Source organism: Vigna angularis, chromosome 10 (genome assembly GCF_016808095.1).
Source record: "Vigna angularis cultivar LongXiaoDou No.4 chromosome 10, ASM1680809v1, whole genome shotgun sequence".
Taxonomy (NCBI): domain Eukaryota; kingdom Viridiplantae; phylum Streptophyta; class Magnoliopsida; order Fabales; family Fabaceae; genus Vigna; species Vigna angularis.
The window spans coordinates 26,317,499-26,332,754 of record NC_068979.1 but is presented as its reverse complement, the minus strand read 5'-3'; the positions used below and the strand labels follow the sequence as shown (position 1 = coordinate 26,332,754).

At 33.0% G+C, this 15,256-nt stretch overlaps 3 protein-coding genes and 1 long non-coding RNA gene across 4 annotated transcripts; 3 read left to right on the top strand and 1 right to left on the bottom strand.

Annotated features, from left to right (window-relative positions):
- Window positions 1-528: 528 nt before the first annotated feature.
- LOC128194365 (uncharacterized) lies at window positions 529-992 on the top strand. Its single transcript, XR_008245813.1, has 2 exons — window positions 529-718; window positions 796-992. It is a non-coding gene; the product is annotated as an uncharacterized LOC128194365 (long non-coding RNA).
- A 1,480-nt stretch (window positions 993-2,472) lies between these two features.
- Window positions 2,473-4,819, top strand: LOC108341585 (heparanase-like protein 2). The gene is made up of 9 exons (XM_017579252.2): window positions 2,473-2,676; window positions 2,774-2,810; window positions 2,879-3,059; window positions 3,140-3,297; window positions 3,395-3,628; window positions 3,789-3,978; window positions 4,067-4,192; window positions 4,292-4,391; window positions 4,500-4,819. Exons 1-9 carry the CDS (start codon window positions 2,473-2,475, stop codon window positions 4,812-4,814), a joined length of 1,545 nt encoding a protein of 514 aa, XP_017434741.1. The 3' UTR covers window positions 4,815-4,819.
- A 1,556-nt stretch (window positions 4,820-6,375) lies between these two features.
- LOC108342249 (pentatricopeptide repeat-containing protein At2g20540) lies at window positions 6,376-8,322 on the top strand. Its single transcript, XM_017579995.2, has one exon. The coding sequence runs from the start codon at window positions 6,574-6,576 to the stop codon at window positions 8,125-8,127; it is 1,554 nt and encodes a 517-aa protein (XP_017435484.1). The 5' UTR covers window positions 6,376-6,573; the 3' UTR covers window positions 8,128-8,322.
- Window positions 8,323-8,656: 334 nt separating this feature from the next.
- LOC108341037 (probable leucine-rich repeat receptor-like protein kinase At1g35710) lies at window positions 8,657-13,398 on the bottom strand. Its single transcript, XM_017578643.2, has 11 exons — window positions 13,032-13,398; window positions 12,742-12,889; window positions 12,511-12,582; window positions 12,039-12,110; window positions 11,736-11,807; window positions 11,486-11,629; window positions 11,312-11,392; window positions 11,146-11,217; window positions 10,898-10,969; window positions 9,112-9,183; window positions 8,657-9,036 (listed from the first exon to the last, which is right to left on the bottom strand). Exons 1-11 carry the CDS (start codon window positions 13,204-13,206, stop codon window positions 8,946-8,948), a joined length of 1,071 nt encoding a protein of 356 aa, XP_017434132.1. The 5' UTR covers window positions 13,207-13,398; the 3' UTR covers window positions 8,657-8,945.
- Window positions 13,399-15,256: the final 1,858 nt, after the last annotated feature.

The following is a 15,256-nucleotide window of genomic DNA, read 5'->3' as shown; positions in this document are numbered from 1 at the left end:
AAACACACAGCTTTTAACTTCTCCATGGGAAGATAAAGCAAAACATATTTCAATAATCCTTAAGAAAGTGAATATTCATCCATCCAATCTCAAAATTCAAAAGATTAAAAATTTCATATCAATGATGGTGGAAGACTCTCAACGACTCTTTGTTTTCCAGCATATATTGATGAAATCTATTGTTCCACTAATCTAATACTTTTTTGTTTTCTTTTTATTCCTACAAAATTTTAATTTATTTTTTATTTTGTCATTCAAGGTAAATTTTGTATTATTAATTTAAAATAATATTAAAGGTAAAATAAAAAAATAATAATTTATGTACACTAAATGAGACAATTCCAATATTATATATATGTGATAAACATTTACTAACCAAATGTATTTCGGATTTAAAAATTATTAAGTTAATATTTCTTGATTATATAGAGTAATTAATTAACCCGCCAATAGCGGTTTCAAAATACTCTCCTCAGACTTATATAAAGAGCCCCTTCTCCTTCTTCATCAGCATACCTACTCCAAAGAAATTACAAAAAGGGAAAATTCTCCAGAACCAACGCCAGAAACGTCTTCCAACGATGATCACGCTGATCCCACGAAGAGTAATCAGGAGGACCTCTCCCATAGCGGCTTCTCTCCCGTTTCCATTCCGCCCAACCTCAACTCTCCCGTCCTCCGCGGCTCCGTTTCCAACTCTACCGCCCCTGACTTAGAGGTTTGTAATAATTTTATTTAATAATTTTTCTTTTTAATTTTATTATTTCATTGTAATATTTTTTCTTCTGATAACAGCTTACCGTGGAATCCACGGGAAATGGCAAGAAATTTACTTTTAGGTGTCCGTGTGGGAAAGCCCACGAGATCTTGCTTTCCGGGAACGATCATTACTACAAGTTGGTGTAGTAATACTCTTACTCTGTAATTCAATAATGTTGCAAACAGGATTATCTGTATTACCACTCTATCAAACAGAGTTATCTTTTTTTCTATTATCAGTGTACTAATCTGTACTAATCTGACCCAAAGAAGATTTCAAGAATAGTGAATTCGAAATTTAGAACTAGCTTCAACTTTTTACCATTTTATCAAACAAAATTCTAAGTCTTAAAAGTGTGGAAAACTTCCGGAGCCATGTAGCGGTCTATTTTTTAAAACCAAAATAAAGTAGATTTCAATTTTGTGCAGAATTGTTACTAGTTTTAATTAAAAAAAATTCATACATTCCTTCAACTTTACCTCATTTTGAAATAGCCATATTAAAATTCCATTTTAGATAGATTTTTCCTAAACCTCAATTAGATAGACTCGTCCATGCATAAGCCTAATAACAACCATTCATCATATGACATGCCTATTGATTAATTCATTTGATAATCTCGGAACTCATGATTTTATTTTATTTTTTAAAATACTCTTACTTTATATTCCTTTTATTCTGCATTTTTTAATCTATGAAACTTAAAAATAAATTTAAGAAAAAAAGATGAAGATGGATATTTCAAAACAGAGTTTAATATCACATTAATGAATTTTCTTAATTAATGAAAAAAATTAATATCTGTTAATAATTTTCACTTATATGTGAAGATGGTGAAGGTGATAAAAAGTTAAAATATCAAATTTTATCCCAAATAAAGAAACCTCTAATATATTTCTTGATTAAACTTAAGTCTTTAAATTCCCTATTACATCCTTTAAATTTGATCATCTTTCATTAAAATTTTAAGAAACTTTCAAATTATTTAATATTACTTCAGATTCATTAATTATCTCTTAATTACTTAATTATTTTCTATAAAGGTTTTAGATGAAAAAAACAATGAAATGATTATATTTATTTAATTTAAAAATAGAAGGATTTAATTTATAAAATAACAAGAGTAATAAAAATCAGAGCAAAATTGTGACTACTACTTGGTGGAATTTATGTTAAAAGTTGTTCTGACTAAACAATAAGAAACAGCATAACCAATGTTAAAATGTTGTTACTCAAAACAGAAGAAAATCTTAAAATGAAAACGAAAACAAATATATGTTGTGTTCAGCTATTGTTATTTAATATTTCAGATTCATTGTCTTATAATTATTATTTTGATAAGCGTTTTATATGAAAAACAACAGTTATTGTTGATTTAAAAAATAGAAGGATTTAATTTGTAAATACAAAGAGCAATGAAAATCGAAGTAGAATCCTGACATTGAGTTTATCTTAAAAGTTGTTCGGTAGAAACAAACAGTAAGAAACAGAACCAACAGTGTAAATCTTAAAAGTAAAAATCTAAAAATCTAAACAGAAAAAATTATAAACAAACAGTAAGAAACAGAACCAACAGTGTAAATCTTAAAAGTAAAAATCTAAAAATCTAAACAGAAAAAATTATAGAGTACGTTCTTATATAAATTTCAGTCACATTTCATTGTCATACTCGAAGAAGTGCCTCTGTTCCGTAACTCAATTCTGAGTTGACAATGAAAATGAAAACAAGCATATGTTGTATTCTGCTCTTGTTATTTTCCGTGTCTTCGGCTGAAGATGTAAATGTTAGAGTGAAAGGGGTGACACACATTGCTACCACAGATGAAAATTTTATCTGTGCAACTTTAGATTGGTGGCCACCAAACAAGTGTGACTACGATCAATGTCCCTGGGGAGAAGCAGGAATTATGAATCTGGTGTTTGTGCATTTCCTTTGATATTTACTATTTACCATCATTCATATTTTCATCATCTTACCAATGAATCTATGTTTTGTGTTTTCACCTTCTGCAGGACTTGTATAACAGCATTCTGATAAATGCCGTTAAGGGTACGTATGTTTCTTTTTCTTGACTCAAAGTATTACTTATCATTTCTAATTCTTGTAAACTTTGGCAGCTTTTAATCCCCTAAGGATCAGATTAGGAGGTTCACTGGAAGATCAGATTGTATACCAATTCGGAGAACAAGAGAAATGCCCCGTTATGGAAAAGCAAAGTGATGGTCTCTTTGGTTTCAGCAAAGGATGCCTTCCCAGAAAGAGATGGGATGAAGTTAATGAATTTCTTAACAAAACTGGGTATTAATTTAACACCCTTTTTCTCAATTTCATTATGCATGTTACTGAGTAATCTCACATGTTGTTTTTCTCTTTTTCAGAGCGAAATTCACTTTCGGGTTGAATGCCCTGATTGGAAAGGAAAATTCTAAGGAGGACAAGGAAAACTGGGTAGGAGACTGGGACCCAACAAATGCCTTAAGTCTCATGGAGTACTCAATTTCAAAAGGATACAAAATAGATTCATATGAATTAGGTAGCTAAAACCTTTGCAATGGCAGCTTTGAATTACATACAAAATTGGTCCATAAGTTATTTTAATATTTTCTTTGATTCATTATCATGGTGCTTATCAGGAAATGAGTTATGCTCTGGTGGGGTAGCTGCCAAAATAGACAGTGTTCAATATGCTAAAGACATCACTCAACTCAGAAATTTAGTTAATATGCTATACCAAAATGCCAATACAAGGCCAAAGGTGCTTGGCCCTGCAGGTTTCTACAGTAAGGAATGGTTTGATAGCTTCTTAGAGAATGTTGGACATGGTGTGGTTGATGGAGTGACCCACCACATTTACAACCTTGGTCCTGGTATGTATATATATATATATATATATATATATATATATATATATATATATATATATATATATATATATATATAGATTCTCCTATCTAGTCTTGTCTAATAATAATATATACATAGATTTCTTTTGTGATTGTTTTCTAACTAACCATCAATCTAACGAAGGTAATGACAAGGATCTCATTAACAAGATTCAAGACCCATATTATTTGAGCAAAGTTGCTCAAACATTCAAAGATGTTTCAGAATCAGTCAATGTATTCACTCCAAGGGCAGGAGCATGGGTTGGGGAATCTGGTGGAGCTTATAACAGTGGTGGCAAAGATGTGTCAAATACTTTTGTTGATGGCTTTTGGTCTGTCTAATGTCAACCAATTCTGTTCTTTTCTTCTTTGTTTTTTTCATCGACATGTTAAATCAATGTGTTTTGAATGAATAACTAGGTACTTGGACCAGCTTGGCATGACAGCAGCCTTCAACCACAAGGTTTATTGCAGACAAGCACTAATTGGAGGAAACTACGCTATGCTAAACACCACAACCTTCATTCCTAACCCAGATTATTATGGGTAATTCATCATATAATGATCAAGATTTTAAACTAATCATGCAGAATAATATAATGATCAAGGTATAAAAGTTTGATTGTCTCTTTTTGTTTTGTTCAGAGCACTTTTGTGGCATCGGCTTATGGGAAGAAATGTGCTTTCTGTTTCTCATGAAGGATCTTCATTTTTGCGTGTATATGGTCATTGTTCAAAGAAAGGGGTAATGGTTGACAGAAAACAGTAACAAATTGAAAGCAAAAAGTTTGTATATCCTGTTACTGAATGACATTTGTTGTTGACCTTGGTTTCTTGTGGTTGATTTTTTCAGCATGGCATCACAGTGCTGCTCATAAACATGTCCAATTCCACAACTTTCAGAGTATCCCTGGTGAATGACATGAACACAGATAAAGAAGTAGGATCATCAGACGCAATGAGGGAAGAGTACCATTTGACTCCAAAAGATGGCAACATTCAAAGTGAGGTGGTGCTGTTGAATGGAACTCCACTAAAGCTCACACAGTCTTTAGACATCCCAGAGATGAATCCAAAGCTGGTTGATCCATCTTCCACAGTCAAAGTGAAGCCTCATTCCATTGTTTTTGTGTATAGCAAGAGTTTCCATGCACCAGCATGTAGTTAAGTAGCATGCACATACTTGTTCATAGGATCTTAGTCCCTTTAAATTTAGGTTTTTCCTAGGATCTTAGTCCCTTTAAATTTAGTATCTACTAGGGTTTCTTTTTCCTAGTTTTAAAATTAATTTCTTTATGTTTCTTTCATTTCTATCAGTTTTTTTTTGGAATTCACCTTATCCATTCTCTTTATTGCCATAAACAGATATTTCAAATTATAAATATATATATATATATATATATATAACTTCGTCTTATTTTTGCACTAGAGAGAAAATGAAAGAAAGAAAATAATGTACGAGAAAATTAATTAAATGATCGTGTTATATCATTTGTGTTGATCACGTAATTACTTAGTTCAACATCTAATTATGAGGTTATATATAATATTTTTATAATTTGGTCAATATTATGTGTAAAGCTCTATTACAATATATTATTATAAAATGGAGGTTATATCATCATGTGACAAGATTATATCATTTTCTTAGAAAAAATCTTAATTTAAACAAACAAATAATTGTTGTACTCATTATTATTTAGTTATTTGTCATTCATGATTTAAATATCCTAAATTAATTAATACAATTGGTTGATAATACAATAATTTTATGATTAAGTACTAATAGTAATAGAAATATGTTGATTTCAATAAATTTAATTAACATCTATTTTAGGCACATGCATATCAAAATTTGAATGTATGCCTAAAGTATAAATGTTTTCTAATTTTCATTAATAAAAATGGATAAGTATAGGAATAATTGTAACAATCCAATAAGCGGTATCGTAGAATTAGTGATGAGGAATCAAAGTCTAGGGTCATGATCATAGGAAGTGGTTTGTTTAATTATATAATGAAATGAAAGATGAAAATGAGTTTCAAAAATAAATATTTTATTAGAAGTTTCAAAGTGTTCTGAGTATGAATATAGAAAACCCAGTCTTGGAGTTCATCTTTTGACACTCTAATGATAATTAATTCTCAAATAGAAAGAGGTGAGACATGTGATGATAGTAGTCAGAAGTTCTAATCTAGAGGTTTTACCTTGACCTAAAACGAGTGATAACGGACTAATTTTGTGTATTATATCCTGATAATCAAGTATAAGTTTGTTGTATGATGATTAGGATATAATGTTTATATTATCGGAAGTGTAATATATAATATAATGTTATTCTATTATGATAAATTGTTTTATCACTAGATGTTGTTTTTATGAAAGCTTTAGTTTTATTTAATTGTTCTATAATTTATGAAATACTGTATTTTATTATACTATTAAAATAGAATGTGACACTTCAAAACTTTAACTCCATTGTCATTATTTATTTAATGTATAGTTCATATATTACTTTTAAATAAAATAGAAATTTAAGTGTTATTTTGTTAAAATATAAAAATATGAATTTTATATATTAAAATTTTAAAAAAAAAGTATAAGAGTGTAATTTAAGAAGTTGTGAAATGAGCTAAAATACAATTTCTCTCTAAAAGTTAACATGTTTCTCTTGAACATAATTATTTCCTCTCTTCAACAACTATTGCTTAAATAATAGTATATTGTTTTCAAATAGATTAACAAACTATCATTTAATCAAGTGTCAGATGACAGAGTGAACAGAGATAGAAGGCTTGAGAAAATTGATCCTTTGTATGATTTGCAAAATAAGAATGGAACCTGATCCTTCTGGTTCCATTGCTTTATCCAATTTTTATTTTCCCTGAAATTGAGATGCAGTGAATCAAATTAGTTTCACCGTCACATGTCAAGTTGCAGCAAGAGATGCTTAGTACTATTGGAGAAATGCAAGAACATGAAGCATCTCAAGCAGGCTCATGCACAGGTATTCACCACTGGTCTTCACACCAACACCTTTGCCCTAAGCAGGCTTTTGGCTTTTTGCTCCCATCCTCATCAGGGAAGCCTCATCTATGCATGCAGACTCTTCCAACTCATTCACCACCCCACTCTTTGCATATGTAACACTCTCATCAAAACTTTCCTCCTCAAAGCCAAGTTCTATGCCTCCCTTCATGTCTTCACCAAGATGCTGCAAAGTGGTCTGTGCCCAGACAACTACACCATCCCTTATGTCTTGAAGGCCTGTGCAGCCCTTCATAGTTGTTCTTTGGGACAAATGGTTCATGGGTACAGTTCAAAATCGGGTCTTGTATATGATATTTTTGTGGGTAATAGTTTGATGGCAATGTATTCTGTGTGTGGGGATGTTGTAGCTGCCCGGTACGTGTTTGATGAAATTCCTAGGTTGAGTGCAGTGTCTTGGAGTGTGATGATTTCGGGGTATGCAAAGGTGGGTGATGTGGATTCAGCTAGGTTGTTCTTTTATGAAGCACCTGAGAAAGATAGGGGAATTTGGGGTGCCATGATTTCTGGGTATGTGCAAAATAGTTGCTTCAAGGAAGGACTTTATTTATTTCGTTTGTTGCAGTTGACTGAAGTGGTGCCCGATGAATCTATATGTGTGAGCATTCTTTCTGCTTGTGCTCATTTGGGGGCTTTGGATATTGGCATTTGGATTCATAGATACCTGAAACGAGCAGCGTTGCCATTGAGCATTCGTTTAAGTACTAGTTTGTTAGACATGTATGCCAAATGTGGGAATTTGGACTTGGCTAAAAGATTGTTCGATTTGATGCCGCAGAGAGACATTGTGTGTTGGAATGCCATGATTTCTGGCATGGCTATTCATGGAGATGGAGCAAGTGCACTCAAGCTGTTTTCAGATATGGAAAAGGCTGGTATAAAGCCGGATGACATAACGTTCATTGCAGTTTTCACGGCTTGTAGTTATTCAGGAATGGCACATGAAGGTTTGCAGTTGCTATATAAGATGTGTAGTGTGTACAAAATCGAGCCCAAGAGTGAACATTATAGTTGTCTAGTTGACTTGTTAAGCAGAGCCGGGCATTTTGAAGAAGCTATGGTTATGTTGAGAAGAATAAGCAGCTCAGGGAATGTCTCAGAAGAGACATTGGCTTGGAGAGCCTTTCTGAGTGCATGCTGCAACCATGGACAAGCCCAACTAGCCGAACGTGCAGCCGAAAGACTCCTACGGTTGCAGAATCATAGTGGGGTCTATGTTTTGCTTTCTAATGTATATTCAGCATCTGGGAAGCACAGTGACGCGAGAAGGGTGAGGGATATGATGAGAAACAAAAGGGTGGACAAGGTACCAGGGAGTAGCTCTGTGGAGATTGGTGGGGTTGTGAGTGAGTTCATTGCTGGCGAAGAAACGCATCCAATGATGAAAGAAATACACTCAGTTTTGGAGAAAATGCATCTGCAGTTAGATTAGAATCATTAGATTATAAATTAAATAATTTCGACCATTTCCTTTAGCTGGATGACTTATTTGGAACATCAAGTATAGTGTTCCATCAACAACTTCTAAGTCTGGTCGTTTAACTCAGGGAACAGGGATGTTGGAGTTGAATTTTGAAATTGAAATACTCATTAGACTAAAGAAAAAGAAGTAAATTCATTTGTGAAATTTATAGATCCATTACACTTATGTAGTTAAATTCAATATAATACCCATTTTTGGTCCTATAACTTAAATTTTAATTTCTACCAAAAACAAATCACATTAGAAATTTATCAAAACAATCTTTAAAATGTTCTTTTAAACTTTGTTTCAGATTAGTTTTTCTTTAAAAAAAAACTTTAGGTTTTGAATATGTTTAGATAACTTAATAAAATTATGCAATCAGAAAAAAAATTATTACATTAGGTTAATACATAATGATATTTTTAAGCTTAGGCAGCTTAATCCAGACTATACTTTCCTGTTCTGAGTATATGCCAAAATGAAGCAAATGCTCTCATTAGAGTCCAACAGGGATTCAGTAATATTCTTTTACTGAAAAAATATGCAATATCATTCTTCAATTTTGAAGCTGATAACAAGAGTTCATGACTATATATTACAACTTGTTGGAAACGTGGAAAGCTCTTAAATAGTAAACTAAAAAAGACTGTTTATTACCACAAGACAGATTAGACAAAATTGAATTACCTATGTGGGTATTTCATTGAGGTAATTAGAGGAACAAGATTTTTTCAATAATTATACAAGTACAGTTCCTGAAAAATTATAAATATTTAGAGCTTTTATTAAGCAAGGAAGTCTGAATCAGAAACTTCAAGCACTTTATGAAAACCAATGGGGTTGACACCAGGCCGGAATGCATTTCCTTCGAGGTACCTGCCAAGAGCATATAAAATTTCTCAGTTCTTAGAACAATATAATGTGATCTGCACAACTTTATTGGAAACTCACATTTCTTTCAAAAATAGATGCTTATAAAAGGGATCGGGAATTCTCCCTGAAAACTGATTGTGATCCAAGTACCTGAAATAGAGAAAAAAATCTTGAAATTGTTAAAAACTTCACAAAGATGACAATTGAGTTTCATGGAAGTATCTGAGAACATATTTATCAATCTTACTGACAAAATGGAAAGGAAAGGAAAGTTCAAATTTCCATTTTCTACAGAAAATTAGAATTCTGAGCCAAGTGTTTGTAGTATTGAAGCTCACAGCAGCATATTAAAGACCATAGTTTTCCAGCGAGAATAAATAAATGAAAGCAAGTAAAGCATGTGTTTCTAGTTCTTAAATTGCATTTAGAGAACTCAATGCCTAAAGGACAAGGTTTATAAGTCTCAAAATCAAAAAGGGTAAACATACAATCACATCAATTTCTATATGACTTATATACTCGTATGTTTAAAAATAGCCCAGCCATTGAATTTTGTGATATATCCGGTTACAATACAAAAAACTCTTTTTGTCGGTAAACCAATAGAACAGCAACAATAACTTTATCCCAGCAGGTGAAGTTAGCTATGTAGATCACATGATGCTCTTGAACTCAGTGAACAACCAAATTATATAAACTAATAAACTTTACTATTATCCATCTTCTTACAGGCTTCTTTTACTTCAATAACTAAAATTCTACACAATAAGTCAAATTTGTTCGAACAGTTAATTTTCTAATTCTTCCATGCTAAATATAAATCCTTATCTAGCATTGAAAAACTTTGGACATAGCTATCCCATATTTCTTTGATATCGTGATCTGTAGCAGTAACTTAGAAATTCTCTTGATCTTTAATAAATCTTGGTCCAAAATTCTTGATTTCTTTTACCTACTTCTGGCAAGCTTATTATATATATGCTCTTTATTTATTCTTTGTCCCAATATCAAGCTAAAACTCTGCAACCGCTTTGCATAGTGCCTCATTCACAACTTTCACTACCTCATTTCTATGTTTCCAAAATCTTGCCCAATTTTTAGTATTATTGGACTCGTGTAAATCCTTAAGACACTCTTTTATTTCTTTCCTCGAACACTTATGTTCCACCACCAAGATTTCTTATCACTTGGTCCAAAACCTTTTAATTCATCAACATATCTTGCCCAATTAACAACATATCTATTTAAATCCCTGCCTACGAGAATCTTTTCCTCTTGAGGAAAACTTTAATCCAAAACATTTACAAAATTTCTCTTTTAAAAGTGGTTATGATCCTACTTGTGGCGCATAAGCAAAAATTAATAATATTATCAGTCTCCAATGTAAATTTTAAGGTAAAATTTAGTCCCGATTCTTTTTACTTCCACCACTTTCCACCAGTAGTAGCAATTTTGTCATCACCTCCAACTTTCTAGTGTACACCAAAGTTTAACTCGTGCAGTGTCTGGATCTGTACCTTTTTCTCCAACCCATTTAGTTTCTTGAATACGCATAGTGTTAATCTTTCTCTGAATCATATCATCCACTACCTCCTAAAAGTCACCAATCAAAATAACAATATTTCAACTACTAAATCTAATAAGGTATTCCAAGACTAGCTTCTCCATTAACATCTGTCCAAAAAAGGTGAGGAATCTTCCCCATTAAAGAATAAGTATATTATAAAATAAAATTAAAAGATATATAAGTAGCAACAAAATACGAAATCAAGAGTTTCATGAAAAATCAAAAACAACTTAGACCTTATTCAATGCACAACACTTCTAATGAAGATTCCAATCAACAAGAGAAAGACAAACTTACAAGTATGTCAATTTAGGAATATGAGCAATGCTAGATGGTATAACTCCTGACATTTTGTTGTAGGATAGGTACCTGCCTCCAACATACAATAATCATGTTATGGAAATTCCATAAATAAGAGACAGATCTTGCAAAAAGGGTAGAATTATTGTAAAGCAATACTGTCTCTCTCTCTCTCACACACATGCTCAAAGGAGGAGGAAGAATGAAAAGTGGTATTAAAGGATAAAAGGAAAAGCAGCACTCACAATATTTCAAGACTGGTTAAGTTAGCAAGTTGTGCAGGTACTCCTCCAGTAAAATAATTATTGTTTAGATATCTGGTTCCAGAAAAAAAACGTTAAAATTTAGACAATATTATTTAAAACCAAATGATAATATATTGAGGAAACTAATTCACCAGCATTAACTTACAGATTGCGTAGGGCTGGAAAGCAACCTTCAATACGAATGAGTTCCCTTAAGGTACCCACCAAATGATTGTTACCAGCATCCCTATAAAGTATAACAGTATTAGGAAACATTAAGTACGATAAATAGTGTACTCTGCACTAGAATATTATTAAATTAAAATGCTTTGATTATTACAAGTGCCGAAGATTTTGTAGAGTGCCCAATTCTGGTGGTATTCTTCCGGTTAAACGGTTTTCATGGAGATGAAGATAGCGAAGGTCAGGCAGATTTGCTAGCTCCTTGGGAATTTCTCCCTTAAAATTGTTGAAGCTTAGGTACCTGAAAAAAGATATGACATTATAGTTACAATTCTAAATAAAATAAAAGCAACGATGAAAAAGGGACAAGCAAGCCCAAAGACATTAGGAAGGTAAGAGTTACTCACAGATGTGTTAAACTTTTGAGCTGACCAATTTCTGGAGGAATTGCATCCTGTAGTTTGTTCCACCTCAAATTTCTGGAAGGAAAGAGAGGTAAAAAATGAATCAATATAACATCTTTGAATAATGGTTATAGATGATCAACCACTGCTTAAATAAAAACCCAGTAAAAAGAAAAATCTTCCTAAATAAACATTAGTTGTTAACATAAAAATCTAGTATAAATAATTGTACTGCGTCAAACATAAGTATCAGAACAAAAAATGCAGAGAGAAAGAAAAAGTGAACAGGGATCAGAAAATTCATACAGTATTTTAAGACGCCTCAACCGTCCAATTTGAGGAGGAATAGGCCCTGTCAACTTGTTATTGTGAAGATCACTGCCATAAGTACACAGTGCATCAACTCATAAGAATTTCAAAGGGAGAATCAAAATGGAAGCATTTCAATGATACACATATAGTAATTGTAATTAAAAGCAACAAAGCAAAACAAAACGCAGATGAACTGCAAATGCATTATCTCAACCCATAAATCTCAATCAACCATTTATAATTAATTTCTTTATTATTTTGCATCAAATTAAAAAACACCAACCAAATAAACTCCTCGCTATCCTGCAAACAAATATGAAAAACATACAAACAGAACACAATATTTGGCTTTCAAACATTCAACTCCAACACAACCATAGGCGTTAATCAACACCATATGTTTCTCAACCCGTTAAAGGATCAAAATTAAAGGAAACATAGATTAATGAAAAAAATAAAAACTTACAGCCGTGTAAGATCCAGTAAGCTGGTTACAGCAGTAGGAAAAGGTCCGACAATCGACACCGCATACACCTCACTGAAAAATACCAAATCCCAATTACACCAACTTTACAACCTCAAATCTCGTCAGCAACAACTGAACTTAAAAATAAAAAACCTTTATCTCAACAATTCCAAAAAAAAGGGACATTTTTTGCATTTTTCTAAATCAATTGAAAAGATAAATGATGCTCACAGCTCGGTCACGACACGATAATCACCGACAGTGGAACACGTGACACCAGACCAAGGAGGAAGATCCCCATCACCACAAGGGTCATCACCGACCCACGCATACACCACTCTCCACCCAAGAGAAGCCTTGATCTCGTTCAAAGCCTTAACTGCAAAAAATTCGAGGAAGACATAAACGACTCCGACCCATGACGGGAAAAAGCAAAACTCGGCAACCCAATTAACCGAATTGGAGAAAAGTTGAGAGAAAACGACATGGGTAAAGGGACTGAGTTAAGTAGCTAACGTTACCGTCACGCTTTAGGGTCTTGCAGTGCGAAAGGTGGAGAATTGACAGAAGGGTAAAGAAGACGAAGGGTGAAGGCGCCATTTTGAGGGCGCTTGGAGAAATCGGTTTTTGTTTATTTTTTGTGTTGTGGGATTGGAATCGTAGATCTGAAGTGTTGTTGGTGTGGTTGAGTGACATGTTTTGCTGTATGTTGTTGATTCAGATTTTGCAAAGGAGAGAGAAGGTGTGGTGTAGGAATTTGATTTTGGTGATTGATCAATTGAAGTTGAGAGTGAGCGAACGCGGTATCATGTTGGAATCTGAACATCCAACAACACACTCCTTGGCGTCGGCACTGAGGTTTTGATGGTTTTCTTTTCTCTCTTTTGTTTTTTATTGTACAATCTTTTATTATATTATATATTATTATATTACTTTTTATGTTATTGGATTTAGCCTGTTTGGTTTGATTGGTATTGACTATGGCCTTGTATCGGCTTTTTGACAGTTAAAATAGCAAAACAGGAGTGGGTTGCCATTTGTCAATTTAGTGTCTTAACCTTAATAACAGTTATATTTAATAAATTAGAAAATTTAATCTCTTTGAACAAGATTCCATGACTTGTATGGACAATAAATGTGTGGTTAAACAGAAATATAAATATTTTTCAAAATTTTAATTAATTAATATATTTAATTAGATAATTTAAAAGTTATTATAATTAAGAATTAAAATTTTATGTGTAAGTATTAATAATTCAAATTATAATATTATTGTGTAGTAATATCTTAAAATATTTTTTATTTTAGCATTTAAATAGAAAGATAAATGAGTCACATCGTGCTTTATCATTCATAACAATAAGAGTTAAGAGATAATCAATCAAGACAATTTGTGCGTGTGTGTGAAAAAAGATGAATTGAAAATGAAAAAAAAAAAAGAGTCACTTCCTAGGAAGGTAAATCGAAACAAAGTTTTCAGAAGATAAATCAAGCTATAAGTTGAAAAAGTAATTGAAAAAACTATAAAATTAACATGTTTCCTTGCTCGAAGAGTAACGAGACAATTGTCGAAGTAGTGAAATAGATGTTGCGGAAATAACTTTTGACAAAGATAATAAATAACAGTATTTGGATATTAAGGGTGAAAAATTATATATAAAGATTCAAATTATATAGCACCGGCTTCGGTTTAGAAAAAATTGAAGCGTACATACGTATATATCTCGATTTAGAGAAATCCTAAATGGAAAGGCCATATTGCATTGGTTAGTTATGGAATCGAGATCTATATCTATGTGCAAATCAGATTTTTGGCTGACAATTTTTAAAAAAAAGTGTTATTGCATCGGTTGGTAGCAGACTCGATGCCTATATACCTGGCACAACCTGCAATATTACTGCAAACCCTTCTGCAACCCAGCTTTATGATAGGACTTTGCTATTACATTAGGTAGGTTGTGGAACCGAGACATATGTTTAGAGATTATGCCTCGGGTTCCAGGGAACCGAGGTCTATTTGAGCTGAGGCATCGGTTTGTTGAATAACCGAAGCATATTCTCATTTAAAATTTTTTCGCGTAAGAACTTACCCTGTGCATCTTCTTTCCTCGATCATTTTCTCTCTGGCCGAACTTGTGTCTTCTTCCTCGCCTGAACCTCCATTTTCTTCCTCGCCTGAACCTGCATCTTCTTTCGCGTAATAAGTTACCCTGCGTTTTCCTCCTTTCTCGCGGCCTCTCTTCTTCAACCTTGTACGCCTGAAGTTTCTCCATTTTTCCTACATTGTGCATCCATTTGCTGCGAGAATTAGTGCACCGTCGTTCTCCCACTCTACCGCCTTCGTCCCTGCAGTTGTCGCCGTCGTCGCCCACTCTGTTGTCGTCGCCCTTGTTGCCGTCGTCGTTGGTGCTGCCCATCACGATAAGTTGTTCAAATCCTCTTTATCTTGTGTTTGATATTTGAGTTGGTATATTGGTTGACACTAGTATATTGGTTGAGACTTGGTGCAGTAAGAAAAATCTGCTCTCTGCGTTTTGCTTCCTGATTGTAAATTATTGAATGAAAAATTAGTAAAAGTGATGTAGAACCAAAACATGAATCAGTGTGAATGCCTTGAGAATTGGGGAGCTCCAGTAATGAAATAAAGTAACAAATTCTCCCATTTGGTGGAAAGAAGAGGTAGATGCAGTCCTGTGGGATGCTTAGGCTGATATTTCAATTACTTGCTATTGAGACATTGGGCAAC

What these genes read in the sequence shown, in the direction of transcription:
- LOC108341585 (XM_017579252.2), top strand. Translation starts at nt 2,473, where the DNA reads ATGAAAATGAAAACAAGCATATGTTGTATTCTGCTCTTGTTATTTTCC. An exon ending in TCTGATAAATGCCGTTAAGG is followed by an intron (nt 2,811 to 2,878) that starts GTACGTATGTTT and finishes AAACTTTGGCAG; the next exon opens with CTTTTAATCCCCTAAGGATC. An exon ending in CCTAACCCAGATTATTATGG is followed by an intron (nt 4,193 to 4,291) that starts GTAATTCATCAT and finishes TGTTTTGTTCAG; the next exon opens with AGCACTTTTGTGGCATCGGC.
- LOC108342249 (XM_017579995.2), top strand. Translation starts at nt 6,574, where the DNA reads ATGTCAAGTTGCAGCAAGAGATGCTTAGTACTATTGGAGAAATGCAAG.
- LOC108341037 (XM_017578643.2), bottom strand. Translation starts at nt 13,206, where the DNA reads ATGTCACTCAACCACACCAACAACACTTCAGATCTACGATTCCAATCC. An exon ending in TATCGTGTCGTGACCGAGCT is followed by an intron (nt 12,583 to 12,741) that starts GTGAGCATCATT and finishes GGTATTTTTCAG; the next exon opens with TGAGGTGTATGCGGTGTCGA. An exon ending in TTTCCAGCCCTACGCAATCT is followed by an intron (nt 11,218 to 11,311) that starts GTAAGTTAATGC and finishes TTCTGGAACCAG; the next exon opens with ATATCTAAACAATAATTATT.